This window comes from Fusarium coffeatum (assembly GCF_003316985.1).
Source record: "Fusarium coffeatum strain FIESC_28 chromosome Unknown BRIP53273_contig_81, whole genome shotgun sequence".
Taxonomy (NCBI): domain Eukaryota; kingdom Fungi; phylum Ascomycota; class Sordariomycetes; order Hypocreales; family Nectriaceae; genus Fusarium; species Fusarium coffeatum.
The window spans coordinates 162,755-184,621 of record NW_022157877.1 but is presented as its reverse complement, the minus strand read 5'-3'; the positions used below and the strand labels follow the sequence as shown (position 1 = coordinate 184,621).

Here is a 21,867-nt window from a genome sequence, read left to right as displayed (position 1 = left end):
AGCACTCTCCTCTCGATTCTCGACCCCCGGTTCTTGGTTACTTCAAACTCAGTCTCTCGCTTTCACTTTTTGCGCTCTTTCTCTTGCCTTATCGCCTCTGCTCTGGATTGCTTGAGTGGTCTCTTGCTTTCCTCGCGACTTCTTTCTTTTCTTTTTCCTTGAATACAAATATCGACAATCATCTTGGACAAAGCAGGTCTTAGTCGCCGGCGACATGGCCCCTACCTTCCTCAACAGCCTTCGCCGCCGATCAAGGGCCAGTTTCCGTACCAATCGCTCTACAACAGACACTTCCAGTGATGGCGCTGCCTCCCAGGGAGAGTCACCTTCGAGTGGCTCCTTAACGCCGCCTTCAATCGATATCCAATCCGATCCTGCTCTGCATCTGCAAGTCAAAGATCAGAATCTGCAGCGTCGACAGTCTCAGATCTCCCATAGCCAGAGTCAACAGCAAATTGTTCAACCGCGACCGCCGCTCACTTCCAACTCGAACCGCAACAGTGTCTCTGGCATGTCGGGTCTTGGGTCACCTGTTAACGGACGACAAGCCCTGCCCACGTCACCGTATGCCCCAAGATTGATCAATATCACTGAGAATGCATGGGTATGTCTTGGATGTTTTGCTTTTGAATTGCTTTGTGGCCACTTGACTTGGTGGCGCACATGCAACTGCAAGCCATGTTATCAGGGGTTTATTGGCAGATATACATCTGCCAAGACCCAGATAGCAACGACAATTCTATAACATAGCAATCATTGCTAACCGTTGATAGGTCTACCAAAAGGTTCTTCTTGTTTACGGCACAATTGGAAATCCTGCCGAAAACATTGTTGACGGAACTCTCAACGTCTGTCGCCTCGATGATAATTTCCCCGCGATCAGCTGGCCCGTCTGCAACTCGCAGTTCAAGGCATTGGTGTACTTGCAACCAGGACCAAACAAGTTGCGCTTCGAGTTTTCAAGCCCCAAACTACCTAACAGCAACAGCTCGAACTCGATCCATGCCTCCCACCTCACAGTTCACATGCTCCCCGCCAACAATTCACCACCACTGCAGCTTGCCATCTTGGTCGCAAAAGATTCACCCGAGACATTCGATGCGTCGCCCGCCCGAGCCGAAAAGGAGGGCAATGGATTGGAGACTGCCGTGAGGAAATTCAGGATGGCAGCATATCTGTGGCAAGCGTTCACTTCAGAACAGATGTGGAGGAACAAACTCGGACGACGCGCATTCCGGTTTGATGAAGAATGGACAACAGGTTCGGCCAACTATCGTGATCAAGAGAACGGCACCATGCGCTCCGAGGCTAGAGTTCATATCATTCGATCAGACAAGACTACTGCTGAGATCCGGGACCTTAACAAGGCTCAACAAAACGACAAGGCTACTGACAAGGGCGCTCTGTACGGAATCGCCTCCGAGGCCGTCAAAAAGTACTTCAACCCGCTCCCTGGGCAAAAGCTCTACGTCTCATGCCTACTGTTGGACTCTCACTGGGATAAGGAAGCGAAGACTGTCACCGGCCATGCCGCTCTTGGAGGTGGAGACGGCGACTTGCAGCTGGCAATCTTTGGATCGCACTGCCTGCACAGCTACCCATCAACTTTTGAAGAAGTCGTTCCTGCTTTCACCGACTGTACTCCGACAGACACAGATCATGTGGCCAACGACTGCAACGAAGCAGGCAGTTCTTGGGAAGCCGCCAACATTGGCATTGGTGCGCATATGCATGAGACGGGACATCTATTTGGGTGCCCACACCAAGAGAGCGGCATCATGCTACGGGACTATGTGGTACTAAACCGCACTTTTGTAGCCCGCGAGGCCTATTGTACGAGAACAAAGTCCAAGGGGGGAGTTGCGCTATTGGCTGACGAATGCGGCTGGCATCGTCTTGACTGCTTGCGCTTCCGAGCCCATCCAGCTTTCCGTCTGCCCAACGACCCTCCAATGAACTCCGACAGTAGTGTTCAAGCCTTCCCTGTAGAGAATGGCAATGTTTTGGTTATGGCAGCCACGGGCATCTTTTTCGTCGAGATATATGCCGAGGGCGACGACATCTGCCATGCGTGGATTGAGTATCCCGCTGAGCAGGGAACGCCGTCTCGACAAGTTACGCTTAGTGAGAGCGAGCTGCGAGGCAGATTGCCTGACAAGAAGAGAAAGGGTGCAATGAAGATTTCTGTCAAGTCATACGGCGGTGGATCAATTGAAATTGACGACTACAAGAAGTTCGTTTCAAAAGAATCGCATGTCAAGCTCCCGAACGGAAAGAATGGTTACCGAAGCCAGAAGATGGGTAGTTCTAAGATGGACGGAACCGAGCCTACGGAAGCTATCTTCACTAGCACTACCAAGCAAGATCGAATTCTTTCTCGGGTGGTGGTCTACCACGGACTGGCTGTCGATGGCATGGAGTTCGTTTATGACGATGACTCTAGGCAGTTGTTTGGAAAGAAAGGTGGAAAGGAGGGAGGTGATACCTTTGAGTTCGGTAAGTCTCCTATCGTAATCACGAGTGAGCAAGAACCTAACAATATAGATGTCCGCCGTGGTGAATATATTAGCGGTTTTGTCGTGCGGTCTGGTTTCTGGATTGATGGTATTCAAGTTTTGACGAGCTTGGGTCGCAAGTCACCCATCTACGGCAATGCACATGGAGGCGATTCGTGAGTCTATCACCCATAGAGCGAGAAATTACTTTGCTAACATGCTTAGACACACTTTGATACCCCCTCGAGGATACATCATCTGTGGTGTTTCTGGCTCATGCGGCCAGTGGCTTGATGGCTTCTCAGTTCTTATCACACGATGAACATGAAAACGAGTCATTTTTACAACAGCTTTTGAACACAACAACTACAGGATAAGAGTCAACTGATGATGGAGAAGCATTAATTGGTAATCATAAAGTAAGGGAAGGCGTTATATGCCTTCCTCGCGTGCTAAGACACGCTCACTTGTGTCAAAGTGGCCAGGCAGTTGCCGCAAGTATTGTTCGGAACATTTGTCTGAGTCCGGCGTTCGGTGTACTTTTTCTTTTTGTCTGCCGCCTCAAAAGAGGTTGCACACGTACATACAAGCTTGCATATCAGTTAGTTGGAGACGTATACGCATTATACCATGAACAGGAGCGGGCCTGTATCAATACCGCAGAAGATGTCTGAAGTTGAAAACGAGTCTAAGACCCAGTGCGTTACCGATTCGTGGTGTTGTACATAGTGACATGCTCTTGTACAAGTCTCCATTAAGTGTCCCTAACACAAATCGACCTGACATCCAGGTTGAAGAGCTGTACGAATACGATGGGGCCAATGTGAATCTTGCTTGCATGTGATGATGCACCAGATGGGTTTTGCAAGGTACTCAGTGAGTCGAACAACATTCGATATAAGATCTTTCCATATCTACTCATTCAGCGGTCTGGTTCATTATGTGAGTGTGACCTACGAATGCTATTCTTAATCACTGCATGTGATAATCTTAGTACCATATCCGTAGAATCAATGGTTGGTTGGATGGAAACATTGAGCTATCGATCACGTGCAGAGCACTAACGCTAGCGCCCACAATGACGGCATCCACCCAAGCAAGGAAAGAAGTTGGATGTCCCGCCGCGAAAGAGCTACCGCGACGCCAATCCTCAACGTCAACCGCTTCTGGGAAAACCTGCTCTTCTTCCTCCTTCAAACTTCACTCAACAACCAGAGACGTGGTAGAATTCTGAGCTTACGCAGCATCATCCGACTCAGTAAAGATAGTTCTCCTGCGCTATCAAGATATTCGCTTTGTCCGTTAAAAGACACCGCTTACTTCCGACTTGAAGCTACTTGCGACGGCAATACCCCTCTCCGAACTCGACTGTCTGTATCGCTTTAGCTCGACCGAACTTGGTATCATATTGCATCAAGATGTCCAGAAGGAGCAACACCATGTCAGGTTCCAACGGGAACACCAAGGACGTTATGTCCTCCAACAGCCCTGGTGAGATTTAGCCTTGCAATGGGATACCTAAAGCAAACGTATGGTCCTGAAGCTAACATCGTTGTTCGTAAAGCCATTGACAAGCAAAAGACCCTTCTGTCTGCTGATGTCGGACACTTCTCCCTCGTGCGAGCCATGCACCTTGCTGACTTGATCACTCTCATGAACGGTATATACACCTGAGCTAGGGACAACGGCGCCTTGATGTGCGCTGCCTTCCAAATTAGATCATTTAGCTGACTCTCATCTCAGGCGCATGCGGTGTCATGTCCATTTTCTCCTCCCTACGATACGCACTCGGCGATCCCAAGGATTTCGATAACCTCTGGCTCGCTCTCTTCTTCCTGCCCTTCGGTCTCTTCTTCGACTTCTTCGATGGCAAGGTGGCTCGATGGAGGAAGAAGAGCAGTCTCATGGGCCAGGAGCTGGATTCCCTTGCTGACCTGGTACGTTCCTATGCTCTCTTCGTTCCGATTCTGAGTCCTAACCTAAGAACTAGATCTCGTTCGGTGTCGCCCCCGCTATGGTCGCTTTCACCCTTGGTTTCCGATCCGTCGCTGACACTCTCGGTCTTACCTTCTTCGTTCTTTGCGGTCTCACCCGTCTCGCTCGCTTCAACGTCACTGTCTCCGTCTTGCCCAAGGATGAGACTGGCAAGAGCAAGTACTTCGAGGGAACTCCTATTCCCACTTCGCTCGGCATGGATGCTGTCATGGCCTACTGGCTGTCTCAGCGCTGGGTTCACGACAACCTTCCCCTCGGTGTCTGGTTCCAGGGCTCCGCTCTCGAGTTTCACCCTGCGGTTCTTCTGTTCATGATTCACGGCTGCCTCATGACCAGCAAGACCATTCGCATCCCTAAGCCTTAAAGGCCTCATCAAAAAGCCATAGGATATGGTATCACGATGTGGCATGGCGGCATCAAACTGGGCGGAGTGACGGACGTGGCCTGGATATAGAGACTTGCTTTGCTATTTCCGGAGATGTGAGGCTGGGTTGGGGGGTTACAGGAGTCAAGAGAAGAAAACAGAACATGTGAATTGGTTGCAGCGCACACGGGCGACCTGTTCGTTTGTGCTTGGTAGTCTTGGTTAGGGAACGATTCACGCAGTTCATTGATACGATGGTAGTTCATGATACCCATACATTCCTTATCTTCTTTTCTAGGTTCCTTTGTGAAGGCAGTATCTCAACTTGATCGACCTCGCCTATATTGATGGGGGCACGTCTTGGCAAGTAGATGGGTAACAGAAGCATCGTCCTCTAAGGCTTAGGCTACCATAATAAAGTAGCCTAAGTGATTGTCTAAGCTGGCATAAAATGATGGAACTATCTAATCTGTTATGTTTTTGAGGGTCAATTCTGATGCCCTGAAGGTAAGCTATCTGCATCAATACGAGAGACGATCTTATTGTTAGAGCGATTGGCATCCACCACGACTAACAACTACTGCACTCTCGAGTATCGCTTATCAGACCAAGTGCCGAGACTTGTCATCGATTAAAATACATTGTCGGTGAGCATTTGACCGCTTACTGACTATTCTACCAGCAATTGCGAGAATTTGGAGGCAGTGATCTCGCTAAAGAATGATAGTGGATTCGTGAATCCCCCCGAATGTGCAGACGAATCCTTCTTATCCGTATATGACAGAAGAATGCTGGCATTTCTTTGCTAACCTCAAGAATGGAGAAGTCACGTTTTTGGAAGGCCAAGTTGTGCAGTTGATCACAGAGAGTCACGAAGACAATAGAAACACCAAAAATAGGATCAGACGTGCTGTTTACGTCGAACTTGAGGCTTGGCAGCCGATTTCCCGATATTAGAAACCGGGCACACGATATGACGCGCAAGACGTTGAAGAGAAAGATTGAATGAATAGTTGAGAGAAGAGGAGAACTGGATTTTGGGTGTCACTAGAGATTGACTTTAAAGGAAACTGAAGCGTTGAATCTTTATCTACACCAACCTGATATAAACCAATCAACACCGTCAACGCAGTAGGTTGAGTGTGAAACATGCAGTAGGTATAACTTGAAGAACCATAGAACATCTCCAGGGTAAGACATGGGTCGCAATGTATTGAGGCTATGCCAGAGGATGAGACGTGAAGTGGGCGCTAGTAGACGTTAGAGCGATGACGGGTGGCTGTGCGTTGGTGATAGACATGGGATTGGCAAGGACCAGGAACTTCGTATGTACAGTTGATCATGATCATCATTTGAAGCGTGAAGAATACTACCCAATTGGGCATCAGGTTACACTTATGATGAAGTTGATGATGCCTATTGTTTATCTGGTGGTTGCTTTAGAGAATGAGAGTGAGAATAATGCAGTTGAGTGACAACATGTGCTCCTTCCCATGTTTGCCTCTTGCCTCCTTCCACGCCAAGATCTACGTTTCTTTTTGGTGTTGGTCGCAGCCGCTTCCACCTGCCCATGCCTACACCTCCTACACCTCTCATCTTACACTACCTTAGACTACTGTATCACCAACATCACTAACACGATAACGATCCACGAACCAACCAAACGTCCGGACTATTCCCCTAAGCGCCACCGCTGAAGCATCACCGACTTTGCAAACACTACATTGATTTAGTTTACACAGTCTAGGCTCTAGCACTCTGCCCAACGTCTTCCAGGGACAGGCAATGTGATACTCTTCTAGAGCACTAGTTAACAGCTGGAGAGCAGATCCATACCCACTATAGAGGCAAACCCATCTTTTTTCACTTTGACATGATCGATGGATTCTATTTCTGGATCGCAACCATGATCCTTTCCCACCCTCATCTCGGTTCCAAGTGCCAACCCCAACCCAAACTAGGACAAGCCATGAAGGCTCTCAGGTCCTGATCCTTCGGACCCTGGGTTTTGGTCCGAGCCTCTGCAGAGGTGTCTACCTTAGCTGTGGGGACGAGTCAGCCCTGACGGCTTAGATGAGCTTCCATGAGCCAATATTCCTTCCCACTTACACCTTGGACAAGGGTGGTATACCCGCCGTGTAAGCTACGAACGCAGCCGCAATCCTCTCTATCAACATATTACCCCAAGTGTCCCTGACCATGTCGCATCTGTTTATTTTCTGGAATATTTCTCCTCGACCCCTCAATGATTCAGCAATGGTTCTTGTCGTGACGCCTTGATCTAATGACTTATTTTCTATTTTTTTTCTCTCTACGGAACTCGCTCGCTAAAATAATCGACATCAACGAGGATATGAGGGGCGATCGTTGCTAACACTGGTTCTGCTTACCGCGTTCTCACCAATTCCGCAATGGAACCCTTGCGGAGCGTATCACGACAAGACTCTGAGAAGTCCGAGGCTCGTCGACAGACCAACCGCTCCAATGCTGCCATTCAGCATGTCACGGATACTATGATTGCTGTTACCGAATCTTTCCGCCACCATTATCACCAACATCATGGTGGTTACTCTCCAGCAGCACCGGCTCCCACTTACACGAACCTCAACTCTTATTCCCAATCACGCAACTATGCTCACTCCAACAATCGTTCCAATTCTCAATCACACTCACACGGTCGAAGTCCGTCGACCGTGAGTGAGGTATCCCAGGGTCTCCTTGATATGGACATAGTGAGCCAGATGACTGCATCGGATGTTTCACCCGTTTCACCTCAAAGTAACTACACGCCTGCGATGCTTATGCCAGGACGACCTCGAAATGCCGAGACCGACACTCCTCTAGACCGAGAACTAGAGCCAGAGATGGTTGAGACTTCTGCTCAAATACCTGAAGACTTTATTCGACTTGCAACACCGGATTTACCGCCACGATTGGACACACCTCATACACCACCTCCCCTCTTAAGCGTTCCTTTAAATTTCGCCGATAATCAACACCATGTACCTCCAGCTTCAAATACCAACCCGTCTCCTGCGAACTTTTCGGTCAACCATGGCGGACTTGTCGAAGCTGCTAGGCGTTTCGAAACTTTTAGATCAACGACACAACATCATCAATACATGGCTCTCAGACCTGACCTGGGTACAAGAACGCTGCCTTTGGGTACAGTTACTCATATCCGTGCAGGCTCTGACCCAGAACCATCAGCACCTGCTGGCCCAGGCCTGCGTAGGAAACCTCTGAACGAAGGGGCCAGGCAGATTGTATTCAACCATCCCTGTAATGAGAGCCTCTTTGTTGCTTTCATCTGTATGGCTCAGCTCTTGACATATGCCAGTCTTGCGCAGACGTTGACGTCGGCACGACAAATCGGCGAATCATTCTTCGAACCAGAGCGCACAGCACATCTTGCTTGGTTTACTTCGGCATATATGCTAAGTTATGGCGCAACAACTCTTTTAGGGAACCGAATCGGAAACGTTTGTGGTCAGAGGCATGCATTCATCGCTGGATACTTTTGGTTTGCCTTCTGGAGTCTCCTAACTGGGCTGAGCGTGTACGTGCAGACGAGCGGTGGTGGAGGTGCTACCTTCTTCTGTGTCTGTCGTGCAATGCAAGGTATCGGTCCAGCCCTTATCATCCCTAATGGCTACGGGATGTTGCTGAGGGCATATCCGCCTGGACCCCGAAAGATGCTTGTCATGGGCTTGTTCGATGCCTCTGTCCCCTGCGGGTTCGTCGTTGGCTCTGTCATGACAGGCCTTTTCGCCAACTGTGCATCATGGCCATGGGCTTTCTACTGCTTAGCCGCGGTTTGCACTGCTCTAGGCATTTCAAGCATGCTTGTAGTACCTAAAAAAAGAGTTTTGGTCTATGATTTTGAAGGCAACTTGTGGAAACGTCTTGATATCTTAGGGTTCGTAGCTGGCGTCTCTGCATTGGTTCTATTTGCTGTTGGTTGGAACCAAGCACCTATCTCGGGATGGGATGCTCCCGAAACATACATCTTGATCTTTGCAGGTTTATTGATTCTGCCACTGTTCCGTTTCCTGGAATCCCAAGCCAGTCATCCATTGGTACCCTTCAAGCAGATTGACATAACTGCTTGCATTACTCTTGGCTTTGTGACTGCCGCCTCAGCAGCATTCGGGATCTGGGTCTGGTACTTCGCGCAGTTTGTCGAAGTTCTAAGAGGATGGGGACCTCTGCTCACGAGCGCTGGCCTTGTTCCGATACTGGTCATTGGTGGTGTTATTAGCTTTGCTTGCTGGCCCTTTGCAAACCGCGACTTCACCGCCCAGCTTGCTATGGTGAGTTCATCGGTAGCAATCTTGGTTAGTTCGGCTTTGATGGCTACGGCTCCAGCTCAACAGGAGTATTGGGCAAATTCGTTTATCAGTGCTATCTTCATGGGCGTTGGCATGGTTTTGATTATCCCTTCTGCATCGACAGTGCTTGGGCGAGATGTTCCCGAAGGACAGCTTGGACTTGCGAGCAGCCTTACCAACACAGCGGCGGCATTTGCTTTCTCTGTTGGACTCGGCATGGCAGGTGCTGTGGAAATGGGAAAGCGAAATAACAGGAATCCTTTGGGAGGTTATCGCGATGCACAGTATTTTGGTCTGGGTCTTGGAGGGCTGGCCTTCATCTTGGCCCTTGGCCTACTTTGCGCAGCATTGCTCCGGCGGCGCAGGGATTGATTTCAATGAATTTTCTCTTTTCTTGCTTGGCGTTGAAGGAGCTGAAGCGTTTGCGAGCCTACTTATACCCATCCATTCGCGTGGATATGACTTTACAGAATCCTTTCTTCATGTACATAAACCATCACAACAAACATGCAAATAAATTTAAAAGGTTGCCCGTTCTTTTTGTTTTCTCTCTTGTCTTTGTTGAATCCTCTAGTGTTTGTAAATACAAACTCCAATGCCGTACCGTACGAACATCGTAGGATTGGGGATATAGAGCCAGCGTAGGGAAAACCAAATCAAGCAAAGCACTTTGGAAAATCAGAACCATCCAACGCCAGAGAAAATACATGTCAATCCCTTTCTTTCCATCTCCTAAATCCCGAAGTTTTTATTCTTCGTCGATCTCGCCTTTGGTCAAGCGGCTTTCGTGGGTCGCGTTGTACTACAGTAGCAGTTTAAGGCGTCGACTTCGTTCTCCTCGGTAGCAGAAGTGATCCGTAGTCGTCATCGTCGTTAGAAGATTATCGGCCACCGCGGCTGAAACCACCACGTCCACGACCACCGCCGAAGCCGCCGCCGCCACCACCTCGTGAGAAACCGCCGCTGCCACCGCGACCACCTCCACGGCCGCCGAAACCGCTTCCACCACGGCCACCGCCTCGCGAGAAGCCGCCGCTGCCGCCGCGACCACCACCGAAACCACCACGGCCGCCACCACGAGCGCCGAAGCCACCGCGTCCGCCGCGGGCACCACCACGACCGCCGCCGGCGCGCTTGGGCTTAGGAGCACCAGGCGGGGGCTTAGGCTTGGGGAGGAACTTGTCGAGGGGCAGGAGCTTCTCAGAGCCGATGTAGAACTTGTCGCCCTCCTTGAAAGAGGTAGCCTGGATACCCTCGGTGGGCTTGATGGTGAAGAAGACCTGGTTGATGGGGCCGAGGACCTCGTCGACCTTGCCGACAGCTGTCTTGTTCTCGAGGAAGATCTGGGCGTTGAAGTGGGGGACCTTGGGGTTGATGGACTCGCAGACCATCTCGCCCTCGCAAGCGTGCATGAACTTGCCCATTTCTAAGAAGCGTTAGCCGGCGACACAGAGAAGATTGGAGATATGATGATGGAGCTTACCAAGGATCTGAGCAGGAGGACCCATGTCTCGCTGCTGGAAGCCACCGCGGCCTGCAAGTTTGTTAGTACTTGGTCTTGCGAATGCGAACACTAATCTTGGCAGCTATCCATCGCTTCTCAACCTCAATTATCCTCCTCTTGAGCGATTCATCCCTTCAAACAACCACCAATTCCAGATGCAACTGCCAGATGAAAGGAAAAAAGACGTACCACCGCCACGGCCTCCAAATCCACTACCGCCGCGTCCTCGCGAACCTCCTCGGAAAGACATGATGAATAATAATCGAGTTTGCGCTCAGTCGCCAATTGGTATAAATTTTAGAGATCAAGGATTCGCGATTCGACCGCTCGTTGTCTTTTGTTTCGTTCTGCCCGTAGCTGGGAGTTTTGGTCGTTTCGTCGAGATTTGGTCGTCCGCGTAGGTCGAGGCTCTAACTTTTTTTTTCCCGAGTGAAATTTTGCAAAGAGAGTGTCCACCGAAGGTCTGGCGGGAGCTAGCTTAGAGCACGCCGATTGGTCAGTCGATGATGGAGCGGAAAATGTTTCGACCGGCATCGTGCAGTTGAAATATGGGGCGACATAGTTGAGAAAATTCACATCAGCAATCACTACCACCAGTTGCACTTTACGTGCTTAATCTATTTTGACCGCCTATGGTATGTTCATTCAAAGGTGCAAACACTTTTCAATCAATTGCAAGCAGACTATAGATATCTTGAAAGTCGATACAAGTGAGACGCAGATACAAAACCAAGCGAGGGATATAAATAACCATGACCATGACCATACCACCTGAACTGCCCACTGAAGCCAACGCCTCCCAGTAATAACCTTTGCCTTCCTGTCCGCTGACTACCTCTTGCGTACTCTCCGTCCCAACTCTTCCTGCTAATTCATACACAACCGCTCAAGGAAATAACATAGATTTCATAAAGGAAAAGAGGACTCGATCAACCATAATCTTGTTATGCCGCATAACTGCTCTTGGGGTAACCGCCGGGGATGTGCAAGTTTGAGATGGTGTTATGACTCTCGGATCGGTTGTTAACCGACGGTCGAATGGGCATAGGTGTCTCATCTTCATCGTCTGTCTGAAGCAAAACCGAGTCGCGCTCTGTGTATACGGATTCAGCCTTGAGAGCCGATGGCTGAGTCTCGTGAGTTGCGCCACCATCAAGTCTGGGGAAGCCCTCTCCCACCGTCGTCAATGTGTAGTTATTGGCCTTGGCACCACCGTCGGCATTGCCATTAGTATGCCCGTGGTTTGCCTCTTGATCATAGGAAGGCTGTGGCTCATACGAGGGCTGTTGGTAGCTTGGTGCCTGATGGTCATTTCCGCCCATGGTGTATCCGCCATAGGGCTCGTCTCGTGGTTGCATGTTATAATTGTTGGGCTGCGTATCGTATTGGCGCTGTTCGTTGTTGGCGAAGTTTTCGTCGCGCTCATCCTTACCCTGAGGGACCATAACCGGAACAAAGTTTTGGTTACGGTTCTGGTCAACGTAGTCCGACAGTTGAACAGGTTGCTGCTGTTGTTGTGGTTCATACTGTGACTGATACTGCTGTTGCTGTTGCTGGTTGAATGAAGTCGGCCCAACAGGAGACTGATTAACTGGTTCGCTAGTATAAGGGTTAACGCCGTCGTAATGGGCCTTTTGACTCGCGATAGCAGCGTGCGAGGGCATTTCATCCATGGGTGTCTGGTGAACAGTACCATAGCCCTGGTGATCGTCCCGAGTCTGCTCGGATTCTCCAGCGGCCGGACCAGAAAGACCACCCGTAACGATTGCACGTACGACGGGGTCCTTGTTGTCCTGGAAGCCAGAGCTTACACTAGAAGGCGAATGAGGGGCCTGTAAGCCACGTTGTGCATTGACTTGGAGATCAGATGGGAACCGCCCACCTGCTTGAGATCGCCGGGGGGTCACGTCATGTTGCCTTGGTCCCGGGTTGATAAATGATTCGGTATCGGCCGTGAAAGGCTCCTCGTCTTCGTCGTCGACCAGTCCATCGCTACTAACTGATCGTCGGGAAGATCGGCTCAGGCTTCTCGAATGGCTGCGCACGAATTGGCTTCGCTCCTCGGCTGTCTTCTCCGTAAGAGCCTTGATGTCCTCATACCAAGCCATCATAGTATCGTGGCTCTCGGCACGGAATACCCAGGTGTGCCCACGGTGCATACCGCCTGTTTGGCGACCCTTGAGGATGAACTTGTTCGAGGAACCTCCTTCGTTCGAGTGGGATCCTACTTTCTGTTCTGGAAGATAAAGTGACATAATGGGGGCTTGCGCTTTATCCGCGGTCTTGAACTCGTGGAGATGCGTAGCAGAAAGTACATACCTATTGACAAAGTCAGTTACATTCGTCGTTTAGTGCGGATATAGACTTACCAGCCGGCTGTGTAACTCTTTAGGTACTTGCTCTTGCGCTCCAACAGTCCGGCTCGGATCTCTTGGGCTGCCTCATGGTCTTGTCCGGGGTAGTGAATCTGGTCCGGTGTTCTGAGCGGAATGCTCGGGTCCACGAACTTGTCATCGTGGGCCACAAAATGCATCCATTCGTGGTCCTTGGGCATGGCAATAGGACCGTCTCGCAGTTCGCCAATAAGGTTGTAAGAGTTGTCCGCTTCCCGCTTGAGGATACCGGCATAAGCATTGTAGGCCTTTTGAATCTCTCCTACGACGATTGCCTCAAGCTCCCGACCGGAGTTTTCCAGGTTGAGATAGGCCTGGTGTAGGTAGTTCTCTTCATCCAATTGACGCTCAACTTGACGGTCAACAGCCAGGCGCAGCAAGTATGGATCTTGCTTGCCAGTCGTAGAGGACTCATCCAACTCATTTCGCCCCAAGATGTCACTGAGGGTCTTGACGGCCTTGCGAGTGTGATCCATCTCCTTGTCCACCGAGTTCTTGAAGTCGCCTGAAAGGTTTTTGATTTCCTTGATCTTCTGTTGAAGGTCACTTCGCAAGCCAGTGAGCGCAAGAATCACATCCTCCTCAATTTCCTTAGCCTTGTTGGCCTCAAGAATGGCGTTCTTGTTGTAGACCCGAAGGAATTGGAGAGCGTCATCAATACCAGCTGACTGAAGGAAGCCAGGTGGGGTGGTGATATTGTTGGAGACGTTGGCAAGCTTGAGGAGAGACTTGGATCGGTGCTCATAATGGGTTTGGATTTCGCGGAAGTATGCGATGAGATCTTTGAGGACCTTTCTCCAGTTCTGGAATCGGTTTGAGAGTGTATCAGTCGGGTTACCTGAGGTAGGAACCGGACAGTAGAAGGCACTATGTCCCTCATCATGATCCGAAGCGGACTGCAGAGCCAGACTCTTGACACTACCAGCTCTCATGCTGCGGCGGCTGCCACTGCGTTTCAAACTTCCATTTCGGCGCACCGAGTTCTTCTTCTTGAGCGTGTTTTGCCGACCTGGAAGCTGCTGGTCATCGCCGCTAACGTAGCTGTGTACAGAATTGCTGCGCTGCATGTTTGCGCCGTTGGGAGTGTGATCAAATAATAAAGAAGTTCCTCGCTGTGCTGCACCCCATTCCTCGGTAAAACGACCAGGCTGTCGCGATTGCGGTTGCGGTGCGTGGATCGAGTTCGAGATATGGTATTCGTCGTCGTACTGAGGATTTGAGTATGGATCTGTGTTGGCAGCAGGAGCTGATGGAGATTCTCTGTAGGACTCTTGCTCTTGCGAGTATGGATAAGATGATTGTTGGGGAAAAGACGAAGGTTGAGATTGGGAGTGAGAAGTAGGTTGATCCATGGCGGAGGTGGCGTTGTTATTTCTCCTGCAGGACGGTATGGTACGGTACTGCGAATGAGCAGTCTAAGCTAAGGTAATGGACTGTGCGAGACTAGAGAGACAGAAACGACGGAATGGACCAGACCACAAGGCAATGAGGGACCTGAGACGGAAGCGAAGGGCGAGAGGAACCTGGAAACTAGAACCTAAAACAGACAGTTAGTGATCAGTAGTAATTGATGGCGCCGAGTGGAGGGGTGGATTGGCGGGTTGATGGGCGAGTTGTGCTGTGCTTGAGATTGGATCGAGCATTGAGTAATTCAGAAAACCAGGGTGTTAGACTCGCGGGATGATGGTGTTGACGCAATGGGCGCACAACTGACCGGTGGCAGATGTGACGCTAACCGAAACTAGAGGCCCGTTCGAGTGAGACTAGCGCCTCTTTCTACAGCGGAGGAACCTTTCTGAGACAAATGATGATGTTGAAGCGACGACAGGCGTATCTTGGCTCTCTGGTTTCTGTTTTGTTTAGAAGCAGCTGGAGCGATGCTGCAAGGAGTGCTGGAGAGCTTCTAGGTGGAGTCGGGAAGTGAGAATCAGCGGGTAATTGACTGAAGATCAAGGGTTCTGCTTATGTTCCACAATGGAGGAGATAGATGACAGTCGGTTTGTTTGAAGCACCTCCAGAAACGTGGAACAGTCGGCACAGCTTCAATTGCGTTGTACCTATAAAAAGAGCAAACGTGGTTGCAATGCGTAGTACGACCTTGAATCCTGAGTCAACGAATCTTGAAAGTTGGCTTCAGGCACGGTCAGGTTTCGCTTGTGATTAATGTTTAGTGATATTGGTTTGTGGTGTTTGTTATGATGGATGATGCAGTCGATGGACTGAACTTGGAGAAGGGGGGTGTTTAGTTCCTGTGGTCGACTTGCACGCCAAGAGCTTGCAGGCACTTACACCAGATGAGCCAACGAGAAGTACTTGCTCGGTACTTACTGAGCCTGGCAAAGAATGCCCCGAAACGCCCAACAACGTCCACTGCACGAACTCAGTACAAGTACTCACAAGTCCTTCACAGCTGCTTTCAGCCAGTTTCCTTAGCGTCTTTCTCCACTTTGACCGACGCTCGACGGACATAAATGACGTAGCTGGGCGCCACTCAAAGGGTTCATTCTCTTGGTTTTTCTGGTGATGCCTTCAACCTAAAGCTGCCGCCCAACGACGATCGTCATTAATTTCTAAGCTCTACCCAATCTCATGCACGGACAATCCCCTTCACGTGTTTGTCCGTGATCCTTGGCTTTGGCGGATTTATCCACTGCCGCGACTTTGAAGCTGAGATCTTCTCGGCATCGCCGCCTCCCGGATCTGCAACTTGATGTTTCGGTGTTTCGTCCAGGTTCTGACGACTTTGTTTAGAGTGAGAGGCCTCGCAGCAGTACAAGAGTTTAATTGTCGATGACAAGAAAGAGATTGCTTTTGTGAGATCTACAAAGATCCATCCCAATTCCTCGTCTGAGACTCACTGGTCGCAAGCTACCATATTAATTGACTCCAAATTGAGGCACCTCTCCGCATTGAATGTGGATCTTTTACATATGCTCGTCTCAGAGTCCATGGAACCAGATCTAAAGTTGATCTGGAGTTCTGGACTACACAGGCCGGATCCCGGCTCGGCACTGTGATCATGACTGCCGATGACATCCACTCGTTGAGGGATATTCAGCTGATAAAACCAAGACAATAGTCTACTGTACCATGCTGCATACTGCATATTTCACTCACTTGGCGAATAGATGCTTTCGACACATGTCATTACCATGAACGAATTATCCATCTCTTGCATACTTAGTCCTAATTGTACAATTCATACACGATAGTATATCAAGTGACTTGCCGCAGTCTACTAACAATCTCCCCAAAACCAAGACTTTAAAAAGACCAATAAGTCCATGCCATAACCGAAATCACCCAGAAACGCCGTGCCTGATGCTTTGTGTCCAGCCAAGTGCAGTGCGGTACAGTACAGTACAGCAAAAAGCGCTCCACAACGCCGTCCATCGTCAAACCGAAAATTTCCCCTAGCGTACGATGGTGAATCAACCGGTGGCCCCCGCTCGACGGGATGTTACTCTTTAAACTTCCCAACGCGGAGAATAACGCTCAAACTCTCGACTTATATCACGCCTACTGCTCAGGAACGGGGTCTGCAGGAGGCCTCTCAACCGTCTTCATCTTTCCCCATCGGCGTGGTGGTGGCGCCTTGGGAGGCGTCTTCTTCTTTTCTCCATTGACCAACTTTTGTGCAAACGGTATTCCATGGCGATGCTTAGGCACCTCTGGCAACGGCTTCTTGGGCCTGGGAGCCATCGTGACGCCCTCTTCTGCTTCTGATTCACCGGCGTCGGCCCCCTCGCCTGATCGACTGGGTGTTTGCACTCCCGGCTTCTCCTTAACTGCCGCGACGTCGCTCACACTGACACTACTCGCGGTTTGCGAGCGCGATAGGCTGATACCTAGGAATCTGCGGGCGACCTCGGCTTCGCCCGACCCTACTGTAGGCGATTGCGCATCTTCAATCCATTTGACCTTTGACACACGCTCAACCAACCTAAGCGTAGTATCGTCTGCAGGTGCAAAGTGTACATTCTGTGAACCTCGCAGAATATTAAGCACGCGAAGGATCTCGTCTTGTTTATAATGCGGCGGCTGGCTCAGTTGTGTATGCGCCAGTAACGGGTAGAGTACTCGCAGGTATGTATGTCTCAGGGATATCTTTTCGTCCGGCAAATCCATCAGGTTTCGGATAATAACGTCCAAAAGCACTCGTAAGTCGTTGGTATAAAAGTACTCGTATGTCGCTTTGTTTGTGAATAGCAAATACAGTAGCTTCAGAATAAGCAGCTGTAGAGAAGTCTCGGTTTCTCGATTCAGAAGCAGAATGATATTCTCGCCAAACGTTCGAAACGAGGCTCCATGAAGACTTAGGCATTTAACAATTCTGTTCGTCAGGCGCGGTTTCGGGGCGGATGGATCCTTAACGTCGGTGGAAGCAAGCATATACTGTTCGTTTAAAACAAGCTGAATTTGTGTTAGCCATGTTGCGGAGGGCATGATACTGGGATGCTTACCAGAACTCGAATAGTAGGATAATGATATGGGTCATGCGCATCATCAGACAATTCCTCGATCAAGGCGAAAAGGTAATGCACGAATTCGTCGTCCACCATATGTAGATCATCAACTCGAAGTCGCTCCATACGCGACATCTCGTACATGAGCTGCAAAAGGAGCCGGTGCAGACGCGGATCCTGGTTCTCGTCTCGCTGACTGTTGATGAGCTCCAATAGTCGAGGAAAGCAGGCCTCATTCACCATGCGAGGGAACATGGTATCATCCTGGCAGCCGTCGAGCAGAAGCAGGCAAACTATGGCATGCAAGGACCCTGCTTCGTCTTCCTGCAGCAGACTGTAGATAATCTGGGTGCGAACATAGTCCTTATTGTCTTGAAATAGACTACTGCCAAGAAGCATCCGCGCGCAAGTCACAACTTCGTCCTGAGTTTCGTAGTAATAGTCGCGGAGTCGGGTCGTTAGATCTATCCAGGTACGCAGGGCGTCGTCGATCGTTTCGTGGGAATCGCATTTGTTCGAGACGCATTTATCAAGATCTGCAGAAATCAGTCAATCCGTGTCCTTTCCTGGCAGCCATCAGGCAGTCAATGCCCTACCATTCCAAAGCTGTCCCTCATTCTCTTCATGAGAGGGAGACGCTTCTTCGAAATCTGCCATGGTCCTCGTTTTGATAGGGGCTCAGGGACCAATGCATCGGGTCCTGCTGCCGAGGCTGAGACTGAGATTGGAAGTGCGTGGTGCGAGTCTGGCCGGGGCTATTGCGCTGCGAAGAGACGACGGGACGAGAACAATGGAGTTCGAGGAAAGATGAAGACACAGAGGTCATCTCCTACCTGAAGTCGAGAAGCAGAAATATCAGTCAAAGTTTAGTTTGTGTTGTGGTTGTGTTTCGAGAATTCAGGTGGCGGGGTCGAGACTGACTTGCTTCAGGTTAGCCGTTACTCGCTGTACCGTGACCTCATCCAGGCCTGTTGTATGGTGTCTTGGCAGACGGAACTACCCAACAACGCAACAACGAAGCAACAGAGTGTCGACATTGGATTGGTTGTTATAAAAGGATAATGGAGTCTTGTAGCTCTAACGACTGGCTGCAGTCGATAAATGCCACGATGCTCACTATGAACGTGTCACTTTACGATGGGAATTGGAGTGAAGCACTTAGAAATCCAACACCTACTGTTGAAATTATGGGCTCATGATTTCCTCAATTATCATAATGTATGTAAACGTTATTAGTATTCCAAACTCAGATGTACTCCAAGAGCCTTTCGTAAGGCCTATCTTGGGTCAGGGTGTTTCCACACTCTCAAGGGTATCATGGATACAAGTACGAGTTTTAAGAACAAGTCTATCATCCGAACTCCTAAACACCAACCGAACCATGAGAATGAATGCAGCCGTTATCGCAATGTCCACCACTAACTTCAACGGGGGCTCTTCCTATGAGGTCTCCTCATCATCGTAAATCTTGACCTTGGACGCATATTCTTTGATGTTGCTCACAACATAGTTCGTAATCGTGTCACCTTTTCCACTCGCTACCCGTAACAGGAGCTCGTTCAGGTTGTATCGCCCCAAGATGTCAACGTGGTCAGCTGTGCGAGGTCCTCCTCGAGGGTTGAAGCGTTCTGGCTCGTGGGGCATTTCGACGACTGTGACTTTGACGCCTGCAGGGTTGTAGCGTTTCATATTCCAGCCATGATTACACATGTAACCTGTGCTGAGGAGGTTGACCGTACCATCGCCTTCGCCCATGACAACACCGTGGTCAACATCGCCTTCGGTATAACCCGTATCTATTGTAATATTGAGGTTTGTCAATGATGGTTGATCCGGTGGTTTGTAAAAATATCCTCGCTCAGTGGGTTTCCCAACACCGTAGAAGCAGTAAATCTTGAGACTGGGAGCAAGTGGCAGTCGTGTCTCGAGAGGATTTATCCACTTCTGGGGATCATTCTCGTTGGCCTCGACCTCATCTATGGAATGAGCAATACCTCGAGAATAACTGCCCTTGATCTGGTCCTGATACCAGTCTTCGGTTGTGTTGAGCAGGTATGACACACCTTCCTCAACGGTAAAGTTACGATCAGGAGTTGTCCAATTGGAACCAACCCTGAAGTTCAATAGAGATCCATACGAACGATTCTGGCCCGGCAAGTCATCTGGCGCCCACGTCAAGTTGCCCCAAACAGAATTTCCACCTATGGGTAACATAGATGAGATTCCAGGCATGCCGCGGAATATCTCGGCCCTCTCCTCCTTGCTCAAGAACTTCTCCAAGCCGTAAATAGCGAATGGGTTCAACTGAGCCGTGTCGCGCATCTCACCAGAGAGAACGGCAGTCAGATCCTTGACTGCCCCAAGCATGCAGCCACTGATGTTGATCCAGGCCTCGACGTGACGTTCAACCCAATCAGGCCCACCACGGCCACCCCGTTCAGACTGCACCCAGTGGAAGAAATAGTAGAGAACCTGGCTTCCCATGCTGTGTGATGCGAGAACGACCTTTTTGTTCTCAGTAGCCAGTGCGACTTCGATGTGTGACTTGAGCCGAGTGAAATAGCGATCCCGTACCTCAAGATTGGGATATGACAGGCGCCAATCGTACGCAGCGGTGAATGAGTTTGTTGGGTCGTATCCGATGGATGCGAGGTTCTCGAAGATTTTACTCCAGATCCAGTATCCTGTGATGAAGAAGTCTGTAGCATCGAAACCCTGAGCAGCCCTTAGTTTTACGTTAGGCGGGTCGAGGCCCGTCCTCTTGTCGAGCATGACATGCGACTTCCAGACCTCCTTGTCCATGACCAAGGCTTTCATCATCGTCCAACTACCCCAAAGTCGCTTTCTGAAGTAGGGCTTTGAGACATTAGCTGTACCCCAAGACTCGAGTCCTGTCGAAATGACACCAGGTATCATGATCATAGGATGATGAACCCCCATGCCTTCTGATCGAGCTTTGTCGCCAACGGAGAATGGCTCGTATGATTCGGCAATATCCCGCTCGCCCTGGACGAGGTCGCGCATGTCCTTGACCAAGCCCGCAGGTAGAGCATCCAACAAGTTCTCCATGGACAAGTCGGTGAACTCAGGGAAATCGATCAGGTCATTGCTGGAAGCGAAGAAACCGGCGGCTATGATTCCAAACAAACTACCAAGGAAGAAGATGAAGGTATTCCGGCGTTTTCGGGTCTTGGGCACGGCGTGTTGGACGACTTGAACGTGGGTGGTCGGGTGAGTGGTTGCTGGGCTGTCTTCCCTCGAAGTGTCGCCAGCATCGGCGCTGTCATTATTTGTCGCATCTTTAACGTTTCGGCGTCGCAAAGCGGACTCCTTCATATTGTCGACTGAGAAGCAGGCCTCTGGGAGGCGCCGTCTGATTCAGTCTCTGGTTGGGAGAGGGAAAAAAGAACCTCAACTGGACTAGGTAGAGAGAAGGTTGGTATTTAAGAATTCTAGTGCTGTACGTAGGTAGCTATGACGCCCATAAAGTGTGGGCGCGTGCTCTAAAACAAAAAACCGGGGGTCTCGATCCTGAAGTGTATCATCTGTTGGCGGTATCTATTATAATGTACGCATAATCTATATTTTTGTCTAATAGAAAGGATGCTTTCGGAGTGATCGGGAGTAAATAGTAAAGTCGAATGATTGTGGTAATTAAAAAAGTTGCGTGTTGAAAAATCGCGTTGTAAGGATCACATGAAAATTGCAAGGCACATACGTCTTGGGACCTGAAGGGAGGGAGGGAGCTCGTGGATCGAATTGAATAGGACATGCCGGCGGTTCCTGATAGGCAGGAACACTAACAGGAACCTGACGTCAAAGCCAAGATAAGGCTGGGGCATTAGATCTAGTACTGGCCGGACTATGCGGAAGGAACCGAGATTGCAAAGGGATGAGAAAGTGCTTAGACGAGTCAATGCGAATCATTCTTCTTGACGCCATTCGACTAGGATGAGTAACTCATAATGCCACCAGAGAAGCAGTATCTTGGAGTTGCGAGCTGCGGGTTGTCACATGCTCACATTCTGAAGATGGAAAAGGATCTAGAACGTTTCCCTTCTCCAAATACTACCCTACTGTTAAGGCACTGCGCTTATATCGGACCATCATTACACATTGAAATAAAGTGATAGTTGACTATCGAGGACATACAAGACGAAATAATTAGATCACTTTAGACCACGATCTAGGCTTGTTGATTTTGACACCCTAGGCTTCAAACAACCACTGGTAGAGTACAGCAATTACCCCGCCCCCTCCACAATTCACAGCTCTAAAATAGTGCCCTTGGCTCTGCAGGCTGCAGCTGTAGCGAGGCG

The 21,867-nt window shown here is 49.9% G+C and overlaps 7 protein-coding genes across 7 annotated transcripts; 3 read left to right on the top strand and 4 right to left on the bottom strand.

Moving 5' to 3' along the window:
* Positions 1–214: 214 nt before the first annotated feature.
* Positions 215–2,817, top strand: FIESC28_03918 (uncharacterized protein; the record flags this gene model as incomplete). The annotated part of the gene is made up of 4 exons (XM_031158067.1): positions 215–604; positions 774–2,496; positions 2,545–2,671; positions 2,721–2,817. The coding sequence occupies 4 exons, from the start codon at positions 215–217 to the stop codon at positions 2,815–2,817; spliced, it is 2,337 nt and encodes a 778-aa protein (XP_031017926.1).
* A 1,187-nt stretch (positions 2,818–4,004) lies between these two features.
* On the top strand, positions 4,005–4,854 carry FIESC28_03917 (uncharacterized protein; the record flags this gene model as incomplete). Its single annotated transcript, XM_031158066.1, has 3 exons — positions 4,005–4,155; positions 4,239–4,432; positions 4,486–4,854. The coding sequence occupies 3 exons, from the start codon at positions 4,005–4,007 to the stop codon at positions 4,852–4,854; spliced, it is 714 nt and encodes a 237-aa protein (XP_031017925.1).
* A 2,411-nt stretch (positions 4,855–7,265) lies between these two features.
* Positions 7,266–9,557, top strand: FIESC28_03916 (uncharacterized protein; the record flags this gene model as incomplete). Its single annotated transcript, XM_031158065.1, has 1 exon — positions 7,266–9,557. One exon carries the CDS (start codon positions 7,266–7,268, stop codon positions 9,555–9,557), a length of 2,292 nt encoding a protein of 763 aa, XP_031017924.1.
* A 509-nt stretch (positions 9,558–10,066) lies between these two features.
* On the bottom strand, positions 10,067–10,939 carry FIESC28_03915 (uncharacterized protein; the record flags this gene model as incomplete). The annotated part of the gene is made up of 3 exons (XM_031158064.1): positions 10,067–10,611; positions 10,669–10,719; positions 10,879–10,939. The coding sequence occupies 3 exons, from the start codon at positions 10,937–10,939 to the stop codon at positions 10,067–10,069; spliced, it is 657 nt and encodes a 218-aa protein (XP_031017923.1).
* Positions 10,940–11,633: 694 nt separating this feature from the next.
* Positions 11,634–14,434, bottom strand: FIESC28_03914 (uncharacterized protein; the record flags this gene model as incomplete). The annotated part of the gene is made up of 2 exons (XM_031158063.1): positions 11,634–13,008; positions 13,059–14,434. The coding sequence occupies 2 exons, from the start codon at positions 14,432–14,434 to the stop codon at positions 11,634–11,636; spliced, it is 2,751 nt and encodes a 916-aa protein (XP_031017922.1).
* Positions 14,435–16,601: 2,167 nt separating this feature from the next.
* Positions 16,602–18,205, bottom strand: FIESC28_03913 (uncharacterized protein; the record flags this gene model as incomplete). Its single annotated transcript, XM_031158062.1, has 3 exons — positions 16,602–17,495; positions 17,546–18,084; positions 18,145–18,205. The coding sequence occupies 3 exons, from the start codon at positions 18,203–18,205 to the stop codon at positions 16,602–16,604; spliced, it is 1,494 nt and encodes a 497-aa protein (XP_031017921.1).
* A 783-nt stretch (positions 18,206–18,988) lies between these two features.
* On the bottom strand, positions 18,989–20,884 carry FIESC28_03912 (uncharacterized protein; the record flags this gene model as incomplete). The annotated part of the gene is made up of 1 exon (XM_031158061.1): positions 18,989–20,884. One exon carries the CDS (start codon positions 20,882–20,884, stop codon positions 18,989–18,991), a length of 1,896 nt encoding a protein of 631 aa, XP_031017920.1.
* Positions 20,885–21,867: the final 983 nt, after the last annotated feature.